Raw genomic sequence first — 15,434 nt, forward strand, 5'->3', positions numbered from 1 at the left:
GGCACTGTGGGGACTGGAGGGTGATTCAGCTGAGACCCCACTAGCTTCAGTGTGGGCTCAATTGCCCACTGGGCTCCACTGACTGTACTGACTAGATCTCAAGGCCCACCCTTTCAAGATTCAATTGCCTAAACATACTTCTTTAGTGTCATTTTAAGTGCTGTCAGGTAGCCTGCCTAACTTCCAGCTGCTTTATCAGAGGCTGAAGGTCTCCCTGGGTCCTCTGTCTTATCTACCAGCCCTGTGCTGGTAGCTTGAGGTAGCCCAGGGCATCTCAAATTGCACTAGGTATCTGTGGCACCCACTGAACTGAACCATTTCTGTTCAGGGCGAGCTGGTCCCTGATCTGATCAGGAACAAGTGCTGAAAAAGCACCTTTGTTATTAAAGTATTCCAAAAGTGAATGTGTGTGTGAAACCACTGTTTGTATGTGTCAGTAAAATGCACTAAGCAGGATCTGTTATAAACAACAAAAACATGCTAAATGTTCTGTACATTCAAATTGCTTTTCTTCCTCTAATGGGACTGTTCAACTACTGCAACCTTGCGGCTTAATATACCTGCCGGTGTCTGCAGTGAGCGCTGACTGCCGACCTAACCAGCTCAGCGGCTGCATGTATTTATCTCACTCCCAGTAATGTATTTCCTAACCTCGCTTTGGCTCCCTGTGCTATTCCAGCAGCATGTACTGCCAGCTCAGAGCCAGCCAGCATCACTCTGCGTCCCGTGGGGCTGTGCCTTGGGCACTCCGTGCCAGCTGCGTAAGGGTTGGTTTCTGGTTGGAACTGCATTCCTGTATCAGCCAGAAGACAGCGGCCTACAGACAAACAGGGCTGGAGGGAACTGCTTAGAGCTTGGTTCTTGGAAGAGATGACCGAGAGACAGACAGTCGTGTGGCTTCTCTGGAACTCTCTACTGGAGAGTGTCCTCTGCTCGCTTACCCCGTCACTCTCGTCAAAGGGGACTGCTTGCTGGAGAGCCACCTTTGTGCCGTTTCACTTAGCAAACACAAAATGCTTTCGCAGCTGAGTGTGAAGCTGGCATTAGCTTCCATACGATCAACATGTTAGTACGCTGTAAAGAAGGCAACTAAGAAATATAAAGCAAGTTAGAGTTCTTTTCAAAGTGCTTTTGAGTGATCTAGGCTTGAAATGAGTAACTTGAAAGCACCCAAATCCTTAGTTAATAATTTACATGTGAATAAAGCTGAAGAAATGCCTGAGATTCCAGCTACTTCATTTGATTGCTTCATGTTTACACACTGTGGAGCTCTTTCAGGGAGTACAAGATGTTTGTCATTTAGGTTCCCTGGGATGTTGACATATTTTCCAAGGCTGATGGAATGCATTTGCATGTTTTGCCCTACAGAATTGTATGGGCCTAACTTGTTTTGACATCTTCATGTGAGTTCCATATTAGCCTTTAGACTGCTATTGTAAATGTTGCTTTTAGTTATTGAAAATGGCTTCCTTCCTGCCAGGCAGACAGTATTCGAGTTTTGCGGTTGTGACTTTTTGTGTGTATGTGTACGTGGGGTTTTGAACTGTCCTTGGAAGATTAAGGAATGGTTTTCCTTTGAATACTCAGGCTGCAGACAGAAGGCTCTGATGCGACTGGCTAGAAATCCTTCGAGAGAGAAAAATGCTCCTTCATGGATCATTTTTAAGTAAATGTGCAAATAAATGTTGCAGTCGATGCAGCCCCCTCATCCAGTCTATTTCAGCAGTTTACTTGTATTTTGCTTACATGTCATAAGTTGCAGAATTTAGTCACTTAGCAGATGGGTCTAGCTAGAATTCCAGGACCTTACGAGAAGTATTTTCTTTTGTGACATCAAAGTCTTGATTATCTAACCAGAAAAAAGTCATATATGAAGTTCAGCTGAGACACAATTTGTCACCAAATTTGTTAACGTTTTGAGTCTGTATTGCACGCTGCAGTAGGTGAAATGCATTTTCCTTTCAGAATTGTCATGGTTATAAGTGTTTTCTTTAGGTCATGGTCCATAAGGGGTAGCTTCCAGTTTTGGTGTTGGAGTATGTGCAACATTATCTGGCCAGTGGAGACAGAAAATAGCAGCTGGCCCTTTCGAACCTTTTTGTCCTATCCAAGTGTTCCTTGTGTGTTTACACAGTGGGATTATTCAGTTGCCTAAACATATGTACCGATTCTGTTTTCAAAACTATAGAATAGCTACTCTGGCCTCCAGCTGGTGCTCCAGAAGGGCACAGATCCCTGGTAGGAGCCGTGTTGGGTCTGCTGGCCCCACGCTTGGGTCCTCAACCGCTTAGGCCATTTTTATTTTTCTTTATTCTGAAGTCCTCAAATCTGAAGCTAAGTGTACTTGGTAGGCTGTTGTCCAGGGCAGCAGACTGGCAGAGATAGTGAAGTGACCATGTCCACACTGCCTTGAGGTATCCCTGGAAATCTGGGCTGCCTGCTTCATCCTCACCAGAGTTCATCGAGTTGTGGCTAGGGTCAGGGGGGAGAGCCCTCTCCCACATCCCTCCTCCCACAGCCACAGGAAAAGGAGGTCCAAATCTTTGCTCTGACTCTCTCTGCAATTCCCAGTGCAGAAAGAAGTGGTCCCAGCCACGGCCCCAAGCATACTTCGGGAAGCAAAGTTCAATTTTATCCATAATGCTAAGAAATCTTGCCCCAGCTCTGAAAATACGGCACTTACTCTGGGTTCAGCATTAGCCTCATGTAGCTATATTGTTTTGAGGGCCTGTGCTAGTCTCTGTGCAAGATGCTAATATTGCTGTCCGACAGCTAAGCCAGTGTTTCGGTAGCTTCCAAGGCAGTCCTGCACTGTGTTGTGCTGTGGAATCGGAGTTTTAGAGGGATTCCCATCCCTGTGACATCTTGATGCAAAACACCAGACCTCAGTTCTGGGAAATGTTTAATCCCCACCGTACCTTTGGCCCTACTCTACCAGTCTGTGCTATAGCCAGGTTCCAAATGTGTACGTTAATTTGCTAATAGGGGTGAGTTGGGACATTGTTGCTTGAGAGGTAGATGAAGAACCAATGAAAAAATACAAGATGAGCATATATGAGAAGAAAAAGTCCTCTGTTCATGTCATTTCTCTCTGTCTCTTTCTTTTGCAGACAGGACAGGATGGGTCATCCCCGAGACCTACACCCACCCGCATTCCTGTGTCAAAAGGTATGAAAGCAGGAAAGCCAGTAGTGGCAGCCCCAGGAGCAGGAAATGTGACAAAATTCGAGCCTCGTGCCGAGACTCAGTCTATGAAAATAGAACTGAAGAAATCTTCAGCCAGCACCTCTGCCTCCCTGGGCGGGGGTCAGGGCTGATGGCGGTGGCTCAGGGGGTATGTTCTGCAGGTTTTACTGCTACCATGGAAGTCAGCCCCCTCCCTGTCTGTGTAGTTGCTCACGTTTCCCTGTACTAATGAAGTCCTGCAGCTGTCACTTACAACAAACTAATAAGTGTGTGCACTGACTACTTAAGTAACAACATCCTTTTGTTTTCTTACTGAAGTTTAAAAAAAAAAAAAAAAAAGCTATCAAAAAGGCAGTTGTATGCCAGGAAGCTTTTCAGCCTAGGAAGTGGGAATGGGAGAACTGCACTAGGTTATTAATCTAGTTCAGAAACTCTTAACGATAGACTTGGTCACTTTTTAATAGATTTAAGGTTTGGTCACTTCTACTAGATTGTCTTCCATCTTAACAAATCACTTTCCACCTCTGCTACTGCATGGGGCACTTGCCTTCCCGCCTGTGATCACATTGTTGAGGTGCCACATTATCTAGGGAAGCAATGCCAGGGGACAGCACACCTGAGGTCCTGTTTTAATGACAGCTAGTACCTCAGGTGTGGGAAGGAGGGGAAGAGAGAAAGGTCGGGCACTGTGTGACCAGCCCTGTCTCTAGGAGTCTTCCGTCCAAATCAGTGTTTCTCAGTGGTGAGCTGCTTTCTCAAGGCGGTTACAAAATTCAAGGAGGTAGGGAATTGGCACAGTATTTGGCAGCAGCAGTGCTAAGCAGCAGCTTATTTCTTCCAGAGGGGGTTAACATTCATAGATAGTACTTAGAACCAGGTCTCTGACTTACACATGCTGGGATGCTGCCAGCTCAGGGGTCAGATGAAGGCAAGTGAGCCAAAACATGTTTAGTCTTTAGAAAAAGCTTGAGAAACATTGATCTGGCTAAAATCAATACAGTCCATTTGTGCCTGCTCCAAAGACCACCAAAGGCTATGAAGCAAGTAAATTCATTGACTTTACTAGGTTTTCAGTTTTCCTGGCTGGCTGAACTTATGCTATATTTAAACCTTAGTTGCCAAGCATCCTTATGTTGGCTTAGAGAGGAAGTCAGCACAGACTGCTGGTGGCAGAAACTGGTATCTAAAGGCAAAGCTCGGGTACAGTGAAAGAGAGAGGGTTTGGTATGGAAGTTACTCTCAATTCTCAGTTGTTTGAAATATTTTCTCTTAAATACAGACCACCTCACAATACCATGGCAATTCATCATTTTTCCTTCCCTCTTTGTGATTTCCTCATTTATATGTTTGCATTTTTAAGCATGTTTTAAGGAATTGTTCCAGCATGGAAATGGTGTGGATGCCAATGATTGTTATGGTTGTTTATTTAATAACAGTAAAGTTATTAAAGGGCATTTCCATTAAGTGATCAATTTCCACAGGAGAAAGTCACAGCCAAAAGAAATGGAGCCAAGCAGACTGATAAATGAGTGTTTTAAAGCTTGTATACTCCCTCAACCACCACAGCAAGCTGTAAAGGACCCAGTGGTTAGGAACAGCTTTCAGAAGGCAAGGCAGGAAGACCACCAATAAATAATAAATACAATTCACAGAAAAGAAAATGCACCAGTGGGTGAAATACTAAAGGGCTTTCTGTCTGGGGGAAGAAATGTGATGTAAGAACCTGCCACAAAAGGTCAACAAAATTATATTCAGTCCAAGCAGTGTTTAGTCTTCAGTCTGCGCTTTGCATTGCTCTCCAATTTAAGATCCAGATATGGCCATTATCGCAGAGTAAAGCTGGCATTTTATTATTCACATGAAGGGCATTTTGTCTGTGGTGTAAATGCTGCTGCTACATCAGAAAAGAAGGTTTCAATTTTCACACATGTAGCACCTGCTACACTTGTTAATTTTAAGGTTCTGGTTTCATATGACACCTGAAAATCAGATTTGTATTAATAGCATTTTTCATAACACTCAATTCCCAGTATTTCAGATAATACTTGGAAACTGGAATTAGCAAGCAATGTGAGTTACTATGCCTGAAATACATCTGATCCTCTCAACTAATTGTTATCACTTAAAAGCCTCTATTTTTCTATAGATTGTTGCTGAGATCTTACTGTTCTTATTGTAGCATAGACTCTTTAGCAGATGTTTTGAAGCAAACACATTATTAAGAGCTTTTTGCTGGATAGTCTCTCTAAATACTGGCACTGAAGCAAATCTTCAGGTCAAAACATTGATTTAAATAATATTGCAAACATGAGCCCCAAGCTAGTGTGGCTTGATGCAGTGATGAACTACAGATGCCTTAAGCCCTCCTTTTCAGATCCTTGTTTCAAAGAGATTTAGTTCCTTAGTTAACTGTTGCTATACAGAAAGCAATATTTAGTGTGTGCCTGTGGTTGAAAAAATTGTTTTGCTTGAGATCTAAGAAACTAATTCACCTGAAGAAACAAGCCAGCCTTACGGTACCTGAAATCCAGGACACAGAAAGTAGCACAACTGAACCAGAACTTGCAGGCACAAGCCAGGCATTGACGCTTGTAGGGTCAGCAGGATTTCATGAGACAGACTCAAGAAATTCCAGACATGTCAGACAGAAGATCCTGTTATTTTCCTCAGTGGCAGCACAACAGAAAGAAACTTTTTCACCGTAGCAGGAGCCTAAAGAGTTGGAATCAGGCAACTGATTTAACCGTTAGCTAAAAATAGGTATTTAGTTGTATTCATAATTTTTAACATCTGTTTTAATTGACTTGATACTCTCATTTATTGAAGGTAGAAGAAGGGTAAGACGAAGAAAAAAGAAAACCTATGGTTCAGAAGTCTTAAAAGTTGAAATGTAACGCTCTTCATTATATTGGAATTTTCTCTGAATCTCAAGACAGTTACGTTTAGCGACTGCAGTAAAATTCTCCATTCAGTAGGTCAGCTCAAGAAGGCAATCTAGACAACCAAGTCCAAAAGACAGTGCCTGAGCCCCAGAGGCATCCTGAAGATCTTCCTTAAGTTCTTCCACTGTCCTTGTCCAGTCAGTGCTTCAGTTGTGACATAATGAGCACTGCAGCCTCTGAACCTAATAAAGATCCATAACCATAACCATAACCGCATCAACTGCATAACCATAACTTCACTTTAAAGACTCTCTTCAAGGAGAGGAAATTCTTACATTTCCCCTAAGGGCTTTAAGTCAAGCCACAATTTCATGGTCACTTAAAGTCAGGATGTAACCCCACACTGGAGTCAAAAGCTGTAGTCCTGTCTTTGTCACCTCCAGGCAAGAAAGTACTCACTTCCATGTGGTTGCCCTTTGAGCTGGCACAAGTGTTTGAACTTAACTGGGGAACTGATCTGAACTAAAAGGAATCTGGCAAAAAGTATAAAGGCTGGCTTTAACATAGCTAAGTTCCAGGCTCTCAGGCCAGAAAAGGAAAGAAGGCAGGTGTAGGAAACCAGTGGCTGTTCTAAAGTCACTGCGGCATCATGAATGCCTCCTAGTAGGTCAAATACCACACAAATGTAGGGGTAGTACTGCATATTTTAAAAAGGTTTGATTGAAACTTTTCTTCAAAGGTAGGAGACAGGTCCCCCTTCTCACCAGTAGCTGAGAGGACTCAAACCCACATCAGCTCCAGCCAGGTTCACCAATGGCACTGACAGTTGAGGGGGAAGGAGGTGACATTCTCATTCCCTCCTGTAAAGGCTGTGCTGTTCTGCATGGAGGGCTTCAGTATTCACTGAGCAGAAAAGAGAGAGTGGTTGAGTGGTCAGGATATTGAACTAGGAGGAGGGAGCCCCCCTGGATTCTGGTCCCTGTTCTGAAGGCTGCCTTTGAGCCTGGCCTTTTGTGAAAAGACAGCTTGTAAGATGAAGTGTCTGTGTTCATCCGCCCCTCCATCTGTCCTTCATTGATGAATAACGTGGAACACATCAACCGATTTCAACCAAATCTGACAGAGTAAGAAGTTCTTCCAGTTTAATGAAAAGGGTGACAGAGAAGAGGAGCAAGACCTTAGCAGTGTCCCACTGTGTGAAAGAATGTAGCATGAGCTCACTTCATACAGCACCAAAGAATGAACACAAGAGAGTGATGTCAGAAATGCCACAAGGACAAGCTTTGTTCAGACCTCAGATTTTACTAGGCACCAAAGAATCAAACTCTGATACACCAACCCACAGGAAAATATTAGGGCCTTTACTTTCAGGGCTTCTTGTGTATTCTACATTAGATCTGGATTACGATGCAGAAACCAAGCCTTCCTCTGCCCAGGTGATCATCTAGAATGACGCATCCTCATGCTTTCTCTCTCTAACCTTTTCCTCTGTATTGATTTTTTTTTTTAAATGAAATGGAACAGTTTCAGTAGCAAAATGCGCTCAACTCAGAGTAAAAATTATAGTTACAGTGCTTCATCAGGAGCTGAGCTGGCTGAGAACCGGTCTTTGTATTTTTGGTAGGATTCAATGTCAGCTGGAGAGATGCCCTGTTCTGGCTGACTCTGTGGCCATATAAGCAGTCGTGGTAACTCAAACCCAGCAGTGGGAACATGAGGCTTAGGACAGCAGTAAGGTGGAGAGGGGGAAGGGGGGGTAAGATGCCGACCCATTCGCGAGCAGCACACAGGGACTGAAAAGGTGCACCCTCAGTGGTCCGGATGGTCTCTGTGCTTTTAAATCTAGTTCCTAGTAAGTTTTCCACTGTGTTCCCTATATTGGATCCCATCACCTGAATTACTGTTACATATGAGTATTGCTATTGTGCATTTGAGGAAGTGTGACTGAAAATGAGAGCACAGAACTTCGGCCCTAATGCCTGGGGGATTTCTTTCAGATTGGTAAACATGCTAAGTAAATAATAGAAGAAAAGCAGAAGTTTTGATTTATTTTGCCTACATTTTTTTTCTTCTGTGACACACATTAGTGTGATTTTTTTTTAAAAAAATAACACTTTGTGACTCTTCTGAATATGCTGATAGAGTATGCACGTTACCATATTCAAATCTCAAACCACTTACAGCACATACTAATTAGCATCATGTGAGTAATCTCTAAAGTCGAATTAATATGTTGATTCGTGCCAGCTGGATGCCAAGTCATATGTTACTGCCTGAAGTATGCTACACATGTTCTGAAGCGTGCTCAATATTTACATGAATATTCAGTAATTCTGATCAGATGTGGAAGAGCATGTCTTTAAAGAGAGTAAGCTACTGTCCTGCTGGGTTTCAGGTGCTTGGCATAAACTGCAACAATCTGGACAATTTTCAGACCAATTATGTGTTCCCATCACACATCAGTGGCTGGTTTCATTGAGTCGCTTTGAAACCTGTAGTTCGCTGGCAGGAGTTTCTGTGAGCTCATCTTTCAAACCATTTTCATGGTTTTCTCCCCTACGTCAGTGTGAGTTGTTCCCTTTGCCTTAATTTTGCCTGCGCTCTCAGGCAAAACTATAGGCAACATTTCTCATTATAGTTGTTAACTTCACTTTGCATCTTACTCCCCGCGCACTGTTCTTACTTGGCTTTTTGGAAGACACAGTCAGGGTTACGTACTCTCAGATGCAGATCTGTTAGCTCAGAGATGACAGGTATGAATCACTCAGGTATGAATAGTTCTTCACTTTAAAGACTCTCTTCAAGTTTTTAAAAATGGAAATACTGATGTATGGTTTTCTTCTGTTGCTTGGCTGTGTGTCGCCTGTGATACATAATTTTTTGTATTATCTGGTGTTATTTCTTTGTATATATTGTAAGAAGAAATTAAACTTCATATGTTAAAATGTCAGTTGATGTGCTTCATTACATGAACTAGTACTTTGCATAGGGCAGCTGTTAATGATGTGTTTCCTGGAGGAGCTGATTTACATCAGTGGGACTGAAAGCAGAATTAGCAGTTTTACGTTGTGTTCTTTTCCTGTCATTAAAATAAACTGTTTTCTTTAAGTGAATTCATAGCTCCTTGAAATATTCACATTTATAACCCTAGAAAAAATTATGTAATCATATCCTACAGATGTAATCGTATTCCTACAGAGGGTGGTCCAACAGAACTCTGACAAAATCTGCCCTACTATAATTTTAGCTTAGCAACTGCTCAGACACCTCTTTTAGTAACTGGAGTGTATGCGTATGTGTGTATTTTATATATATATATATATATATTTATACAAAAGTATTTCAAATACAAACAACCGATAGACAAACTAAGAGCATACATATACGTGTGTAAGAAATGAACAAATGAATACTAGAAGTGGAAATTATTTGATTTTTTTTTTATTATTTCTCCTTTTCTGCTATATTATATATAGCTATAATTGCTATAGTTGGTCTGTAGGAGGAAGACTGAATCAGAAACCTACTGTAGTTTTGCTCTTCAATCAGTGACTGAGCCTCTACAAGGAGTGTGATCTTTTTCTGCTATTTTTAGAATTTTGTATCTAAACTCCATATTAATATCTAATGCGCACAGTGAATATTAAGACAAAATTTTTCCTTATTGAGTTCGTGTGACTCCCATTGAAGTTAATGGGAGAGTTCACCTGAGGTTACAATGTGGTATTAAGTAAATGCAGCTTTTTACATCATATTCTGCAAAAACTTGGAAGTTAAAGAACAGCACTGACTGTAAGGTAAAATCGTACTGTAGTTTGTGGTTCTTTCACATGCATTGCTCAAATTCAGTAGAACTGGTGTACACATCTTGTTGCAAATCACTTGTTATTGATAAATTATATGGAAAAGAAATCCTTTCTGTTTGGGAAATTCTATTATTTCCTTTGTTTTAACATATTTTCTTGAATGTTGCCTTAGCCCTGCTTTTCTGATTCATTACATCCGAAAAGCATCGCTGGAATCTGCCATCTAGTGGCATTTAAGTTCTGGCAGTATGAGTACATGGAAAACTTTTTGATTTTTTCTTTTTATAATGTAACTTAATCAAACATCTTGCAAATATTAGTTAGGAAGCAGGCAAAAGCAGAAGTCAATAAAAATGTGAAAGGGAACAATTATATAATTAGTGTAATTACTTGGGTTGCATAAATTTTGAATAATTTTCAGACAAGAGGAAGAAATAATAAGAAAAATAATTTCAATTAAGAAAACTAGTATTTCTGAAAGTGTATTAATGTATGTTTCTAGTTAGCACCGGTACAGTTATATTATTTGAAGTGCAGAAAATACACCTTCTCAGAGAAAAATGTCATTGGTAGCTACATTCTTATATTTAAAGAGTTGCCTGTGAGAGCAGTGTATATAGATAGAACAGAAGACGACATCACTAGTATTTCAGCAGAGCCCAGGGATTAATCAGGATCAAGGATCTCATGCGTTACACACAGGGCAAAGTTAAACCCAGCCTTCCAAAGACAACACCAGCACTTAGTTTTGCATGCTGTGGCTGAAATTCATCCCCATTAAAGTCAGTAGCAAAACTCAAGCAGACTTGCTGAATAAAACCAGCATATGTTTCTAAGCCAAATTCAAATAAAATGTGAGAGAGAACTCCATACCTCTTCCTCATCCCCATTTCAGAATTGCCAGCAGATATATATGATGGATTTGCTCAGGCAGGATACAGCAGACCCAACCGCAGGTCTTCCACTATCTGATTTGGGTGTGGGACTGGAACCTTGGTGCCCCTGTGGTTTAATCCATTCCACTGTATTATTCTTTTTCCCTATAGTCGACTAAATGGTGGTCTTGACAAGGAAGTGGAAGCCGAGGGGCTCTTAGCCCTAGCCTGGTACTAATTTAGTTTCCCTTCGTAGCATTAGCCAGGACAGCTTTTATCAACCAGTGATGTAACAGTATGCCTGTGAGACATTTCTAGAAGCAAAATGCTTTGCACTGCCATTGTAATTGTTCTTCTTTAAAGTAACTTGTATTTGCAGTTTCATAAAACCAAATGTTTTGCTCTTTTCTTTTAGAGAGTGTCATCATTCACCAGTTACGCATGAACTCTAGATGAGTTTCCGCCCCCAGTGTATGTGCTCTGTGTGCACTACCCTTCTTGCCAGTTGGATGGATCACTGTAGAAGCTCTCTACCATCAACACCAGGGTCACTTGTGCTACTGATTATTCGTGGAAGTATTTATTGCTTCCGTTAGATTTTATATATTTTTTCGTGGTAGAGCTTTAAGAATGAAGGGCCTTGCTGATACTTTGAGAAGCAGTCTTTCTGCCAGCTGAATTTCACTTTTATTTGCAAAGCCTAAGGCACGTGCTTGATTTTGTTTGATGTTTGCCATATAATTTATTTTTATAATACACTTTGTAAAGTTACTGTCCCAAAGTTGCAATTCCTGTTGTTCATGGCGCATTTATTTGTAGAATACACTGTCAAATCCACAATTTGATATTTTTGTAATAGAGAATATGTAAAGAAAGAAAAAATTCAGCAATGTTTGTGTTTAAATGGAAAAATATTCAGCACATTTTTTTTGCCACCATGAGATTCTGTGAGGCTAAATACTCTGAAGACTGCTGTATGGAATTTGTAGTATTGCAGAATATTTCTTGCACTGTGTGATGATTTGGCATAAAATTAAGTATTAAAGTCCAATGCCTTGAAATACAACCAGATTTACTCATTTTAAACAATGTAAGCCAGTTTTTAAAGCTGTGACTTTTTTTTTTCTATATAATGTATGTTTTTACTTCTGCCTGTACCAAAAAAGTTGATTTTCATTACACTGTAACTAATAAATTTTCACACTATGCAAATGTAATCAAGAGTTTGAATTTTAATTTCTTAAGGTTGACAGTACTTATATATGTATTTGTTTATAGGGACAAAATGTATGGCTTTGGAAGGTCCTTTTTCTGACTGGTATCTCACTGTGGTATCACAGTGAGTGATGTACACAGTAAAACTGATTCAGATGTTAAGACACAGAGGGGGATCTGTCACCAAGCCCTTAATGACTTAACGATTTCTAGCCTTGTGCTTTCACTGCATTGACAGAGATCTTTGACTGGTTCCATCAGAATATTCAGTCCTGGATGAGCAGGACTGCATAAATGAGATGCCGTGCACTCTGCTGTACACTGAAGGGCACATTTGACACTGGTGGCTGTAACTTTTCAAATAGCATCTAGACAGTTCTGCGACAGCTATACTCAAAATGTGATTTTTTTAATGAATTATATATAAAGCTGTACACAACCCAGGCAGGGTCTTTTTTTTTCTTAGCTGTTTCATAATGAATTATTTTTAATCAAAATCTTGGCGCATATTTAAAATACTGCACATCTTTTAATTGCGGGAGCTGCTAGGAGAAACTACTTTTTGGAAGGGAAAATGGTGTTGCTTGCAGGAGATACACTGCGACACATCAGAAAAAGTGCATTAACTCAGTGTCCCACTGAGATGACTAGGTTAGTTCACCTTTGAAGCTGTAATACCGCAGTGCTGTGTAGTCAATTTGATCTTCATGGGAGACCTGGGAGTTGCTTTTCCTTCTAGATACGAGTTCTGCAGCAAATGCCGACATTGTAGAGAAGCAGGATCTTCTGGGACCTGTATAAACTTTCTTGGAGTTCATCTGCACTGTCAAGAGTTTGCTAATACGGCTATGCTGAGTAATCAAAATAAACGCTGCTTCTCCTTGGAAAAGAGTTGTTTTGTTGGTATAGCTTATGCTTCAGCTGGTGCGCCAAGTTTTTAAGGAGTAGGGATTTTTTTTCTTATGGCAATGTATACCGATAACATAGCTGTGTCTGTAGCTCCTATTTTAGATTTGAGAAGAATTCCAGTTTTCAGAGAGTAATACAGCTGAGGTGAATAAAGTTTAGTACGTGCCACATCTTAGTTTACTGCACAGCTGAATGGATATTGTAATGACCCAGATCTTCTGTTTTCTGAGCATTATTTAGGAATCAAAACCTATCCATGTTAAGAACTACATTGAGCTCATCTGGAATGAGGTTGCTGGCTATTTGAAAGTGACAGTGACATGCCTGTGAAATAAACTTCAGCTTTTAAATAAGAGTGAGACACAAGTAAAATCTTATTTTGAAATTGAGTCTAGATTTAGGTCTCAATCAAAGTAGAAAATATTTTTCCTTGTCTAGATTTTAATATAAAGCTGATTCAGTGTGAGTTGTCACCTTTTGGTTTCTGATTCCGAAAGAAATATATAAACATTTACCATTTTGCAAATACATTGTTTTTAAGCTTTATAAAATAAAGGTTTGTTTAAAGCATAAACACAGTCATGGTGTATTTGAAATAATTTAGATTTTAAAATATTTTCAATGAACTGCAGCACTTCAGAGTAGGAGACTGGTAACACTGGTCATAAAAGGTCCGTGGCGATATACTTATTTTATCACCGATAATGGTTTATGCAGGTAGAACAATAAATTCTGATCAGACATCTGGCAAGCAGCTGAAGTATTTCATAGAAATGCCTGGAGGTTATAACTCATGTGTGCAAAGGATGCTTTGACAGGTGTATTTCATCTTCAATGGATTTATGTTCCTTGTCAAATTTTTTACATTATCTGATTTGGATATGAATCTAAAACAAGTAAAGAAAGTGCATTAGTCACCTAACTGGCCTACATTTGAGGGACGCTCAGGAAGAAATCTATTAGTATAGGCTAAAGCTGTGATTAATTTCCACAAGTATTGTAATTTTAAAGGAAGTAATCAGGAAGTACTTTCAGACTAAGAAAATGTAAAGGCTACCTTGGGCTATAGATACCAGTAGATTTTGAGCAATTGAAAACCAGTGAAAGATCTACTTTTCTCCTAAAAATCTCTTGCTGTCTAAAGAGGATTAAAAGACCTGTGTTAGTATAATTACAAAATTATGATAAATAATTACAATAAAGTGTTTCAATATATTTAAAAAATCTCAAATGCTTTGGTTTCTAGAGAAAAGCTCTACAGCCAGTGAGTTTTCCTTTTGCCTTCTTGAGAAACGTAACTGGACCAAAGATGAGACAAAACTGCCAGTTTTGTAGAACCACCTCTACTGTAAAAAACAAGGTATAAATGGTGGTTACTGCCCTGACTGTTCCACCTCCTACTGTGAATCGCAGGGTTTTATCTCTTTTCCTGAACAGCAACATTGTAGCTGAAAACTTCGCATTTAATGCTTTAAGTTACGTAGCTTTGCTGCCTGGAATAATCTATTTGGCATTCAATGCATTTTATTTCCTTGCCTGTTCTACATATTAGGGGGTTTAACTGCGTAAGGTTTTATGTCTTCAGGTTTTATTTTTAAAAGTATCAATTATTTACATCTTTCCTAGAAATAAGCGGACAATGTGATAGGGTGAGTGCCAGACCATTTTGAGGGCTTAATGGAATATAAATAAAAAGTAAATGCCAATTGGTGGTCTTCAGATTAACTATACGTTCATTTTTGTACAATATTAAGGCTTATTTTATACCCCCAAAATTAGACCTCAGTTTTCAAATTAAAATGTTGTAATTTTAGTGTTTATTCATAGGTAGTCCGATACATATTTGCTTCTTCCTTGCCTTAAAAATGTAACACACCAAGGCCTTGACTATGTAATATGTTTGCGTAGCACTCGTTGCTAGGTGAATGCCTAAAAAGTAAGTTTGCCATTACACATATTAAAAAAGAAACATCATAAATGTATGTTTTGAGAAGTATTTTTTTTCTCTGTACCCATTTGTCTTATAACTGCCCACAATGTGAAGTACGCAACGTTGCACAGCACCTCACTGTAAAATTTGATGAATGTGAAATTTGTTGGTTGCACTTGTCAGGATATCAAAGTTTGCCGTAGCATAAAACTGGGAAGTGATACTCCATCACCCAGCCCACAGCCCCACACTGCTACTGTGGCTATTCCCCAAGAGCTGACAGAGCCCATGCCCCGTTTAACCACTGCAGAACAGATTCCCACACAAATTTAATATTCCCTTTCTTGCCAGTCCTCTCAGACCTGGCAGCATCAGGTTTGCAACTTCCCGATACTGCCCCTTGGTTATCCTGCTGCCAGGGAAATTTCTTGCCACCTCAGCCCATTGACCTGTCTTGTTCCCTTGGGACCCCAGGTTGCACCTCACTGGATTTTCTACAGGGCTGTGGGAGTAGAAGTAATTATGGCTGAAGATGGTAATTGAAAACGAAAGATAATAAAGAAAAGGGTGATAAGAGGGACAAATGGCTTAACTAGGGGGAACGACAGCAAAAGGTGGGGCCCACAAGATA

General features: G+C 40.1%; 1 protein-coding gene across 5 annotated transcripts in view; it reads left to right on the plus strand.

The window, feature by feature from the left end:
- The window catches only part of FILIP1 (filamin A interacting protein 1), a 109,335-nt gene extending 97,369 nt beyond the window's left edge, over positions 1–11,966 (plus strand). For 4 of the 5 annotated variants that reach the window (XM_055713567.1, XM_027817110.2, XM_055713569.1 and 1 more), the window contains one exon: positions 3,111–3,328. In XM_055713567.1, coding sequence (XP_055569542.1) covers positions 3,111–3,317 — 207 coding nt within the window. In that variant the 3' untranslated portion in view covers positions 3,318–3,328. Of the gene's footprint in view, positions 1–3,110; positions 3,329–11,164 lie in introns of those variants that run through there. The other variant, XM_027817113.2, reaches the window with a different exon arrangement.
- The last annotated feature ends 3,468 nt before the right edge of the window (positions 11,967–15,434 follow it).

The sequence above is a fragment of the Falco cherrug genome, chromosome 6 (assembly GCF_023634085.1).
Source record: "Falco cherrug isolate bFalChe1 chromosome 6, bFalChe1.pri, whole genome shotgun sequence".
Lineage (NCBI taxonomy): Eukaryota > Metazoa > Chordata > Aves > Falconiformes > Falconidae > Falco > Falco cherrug.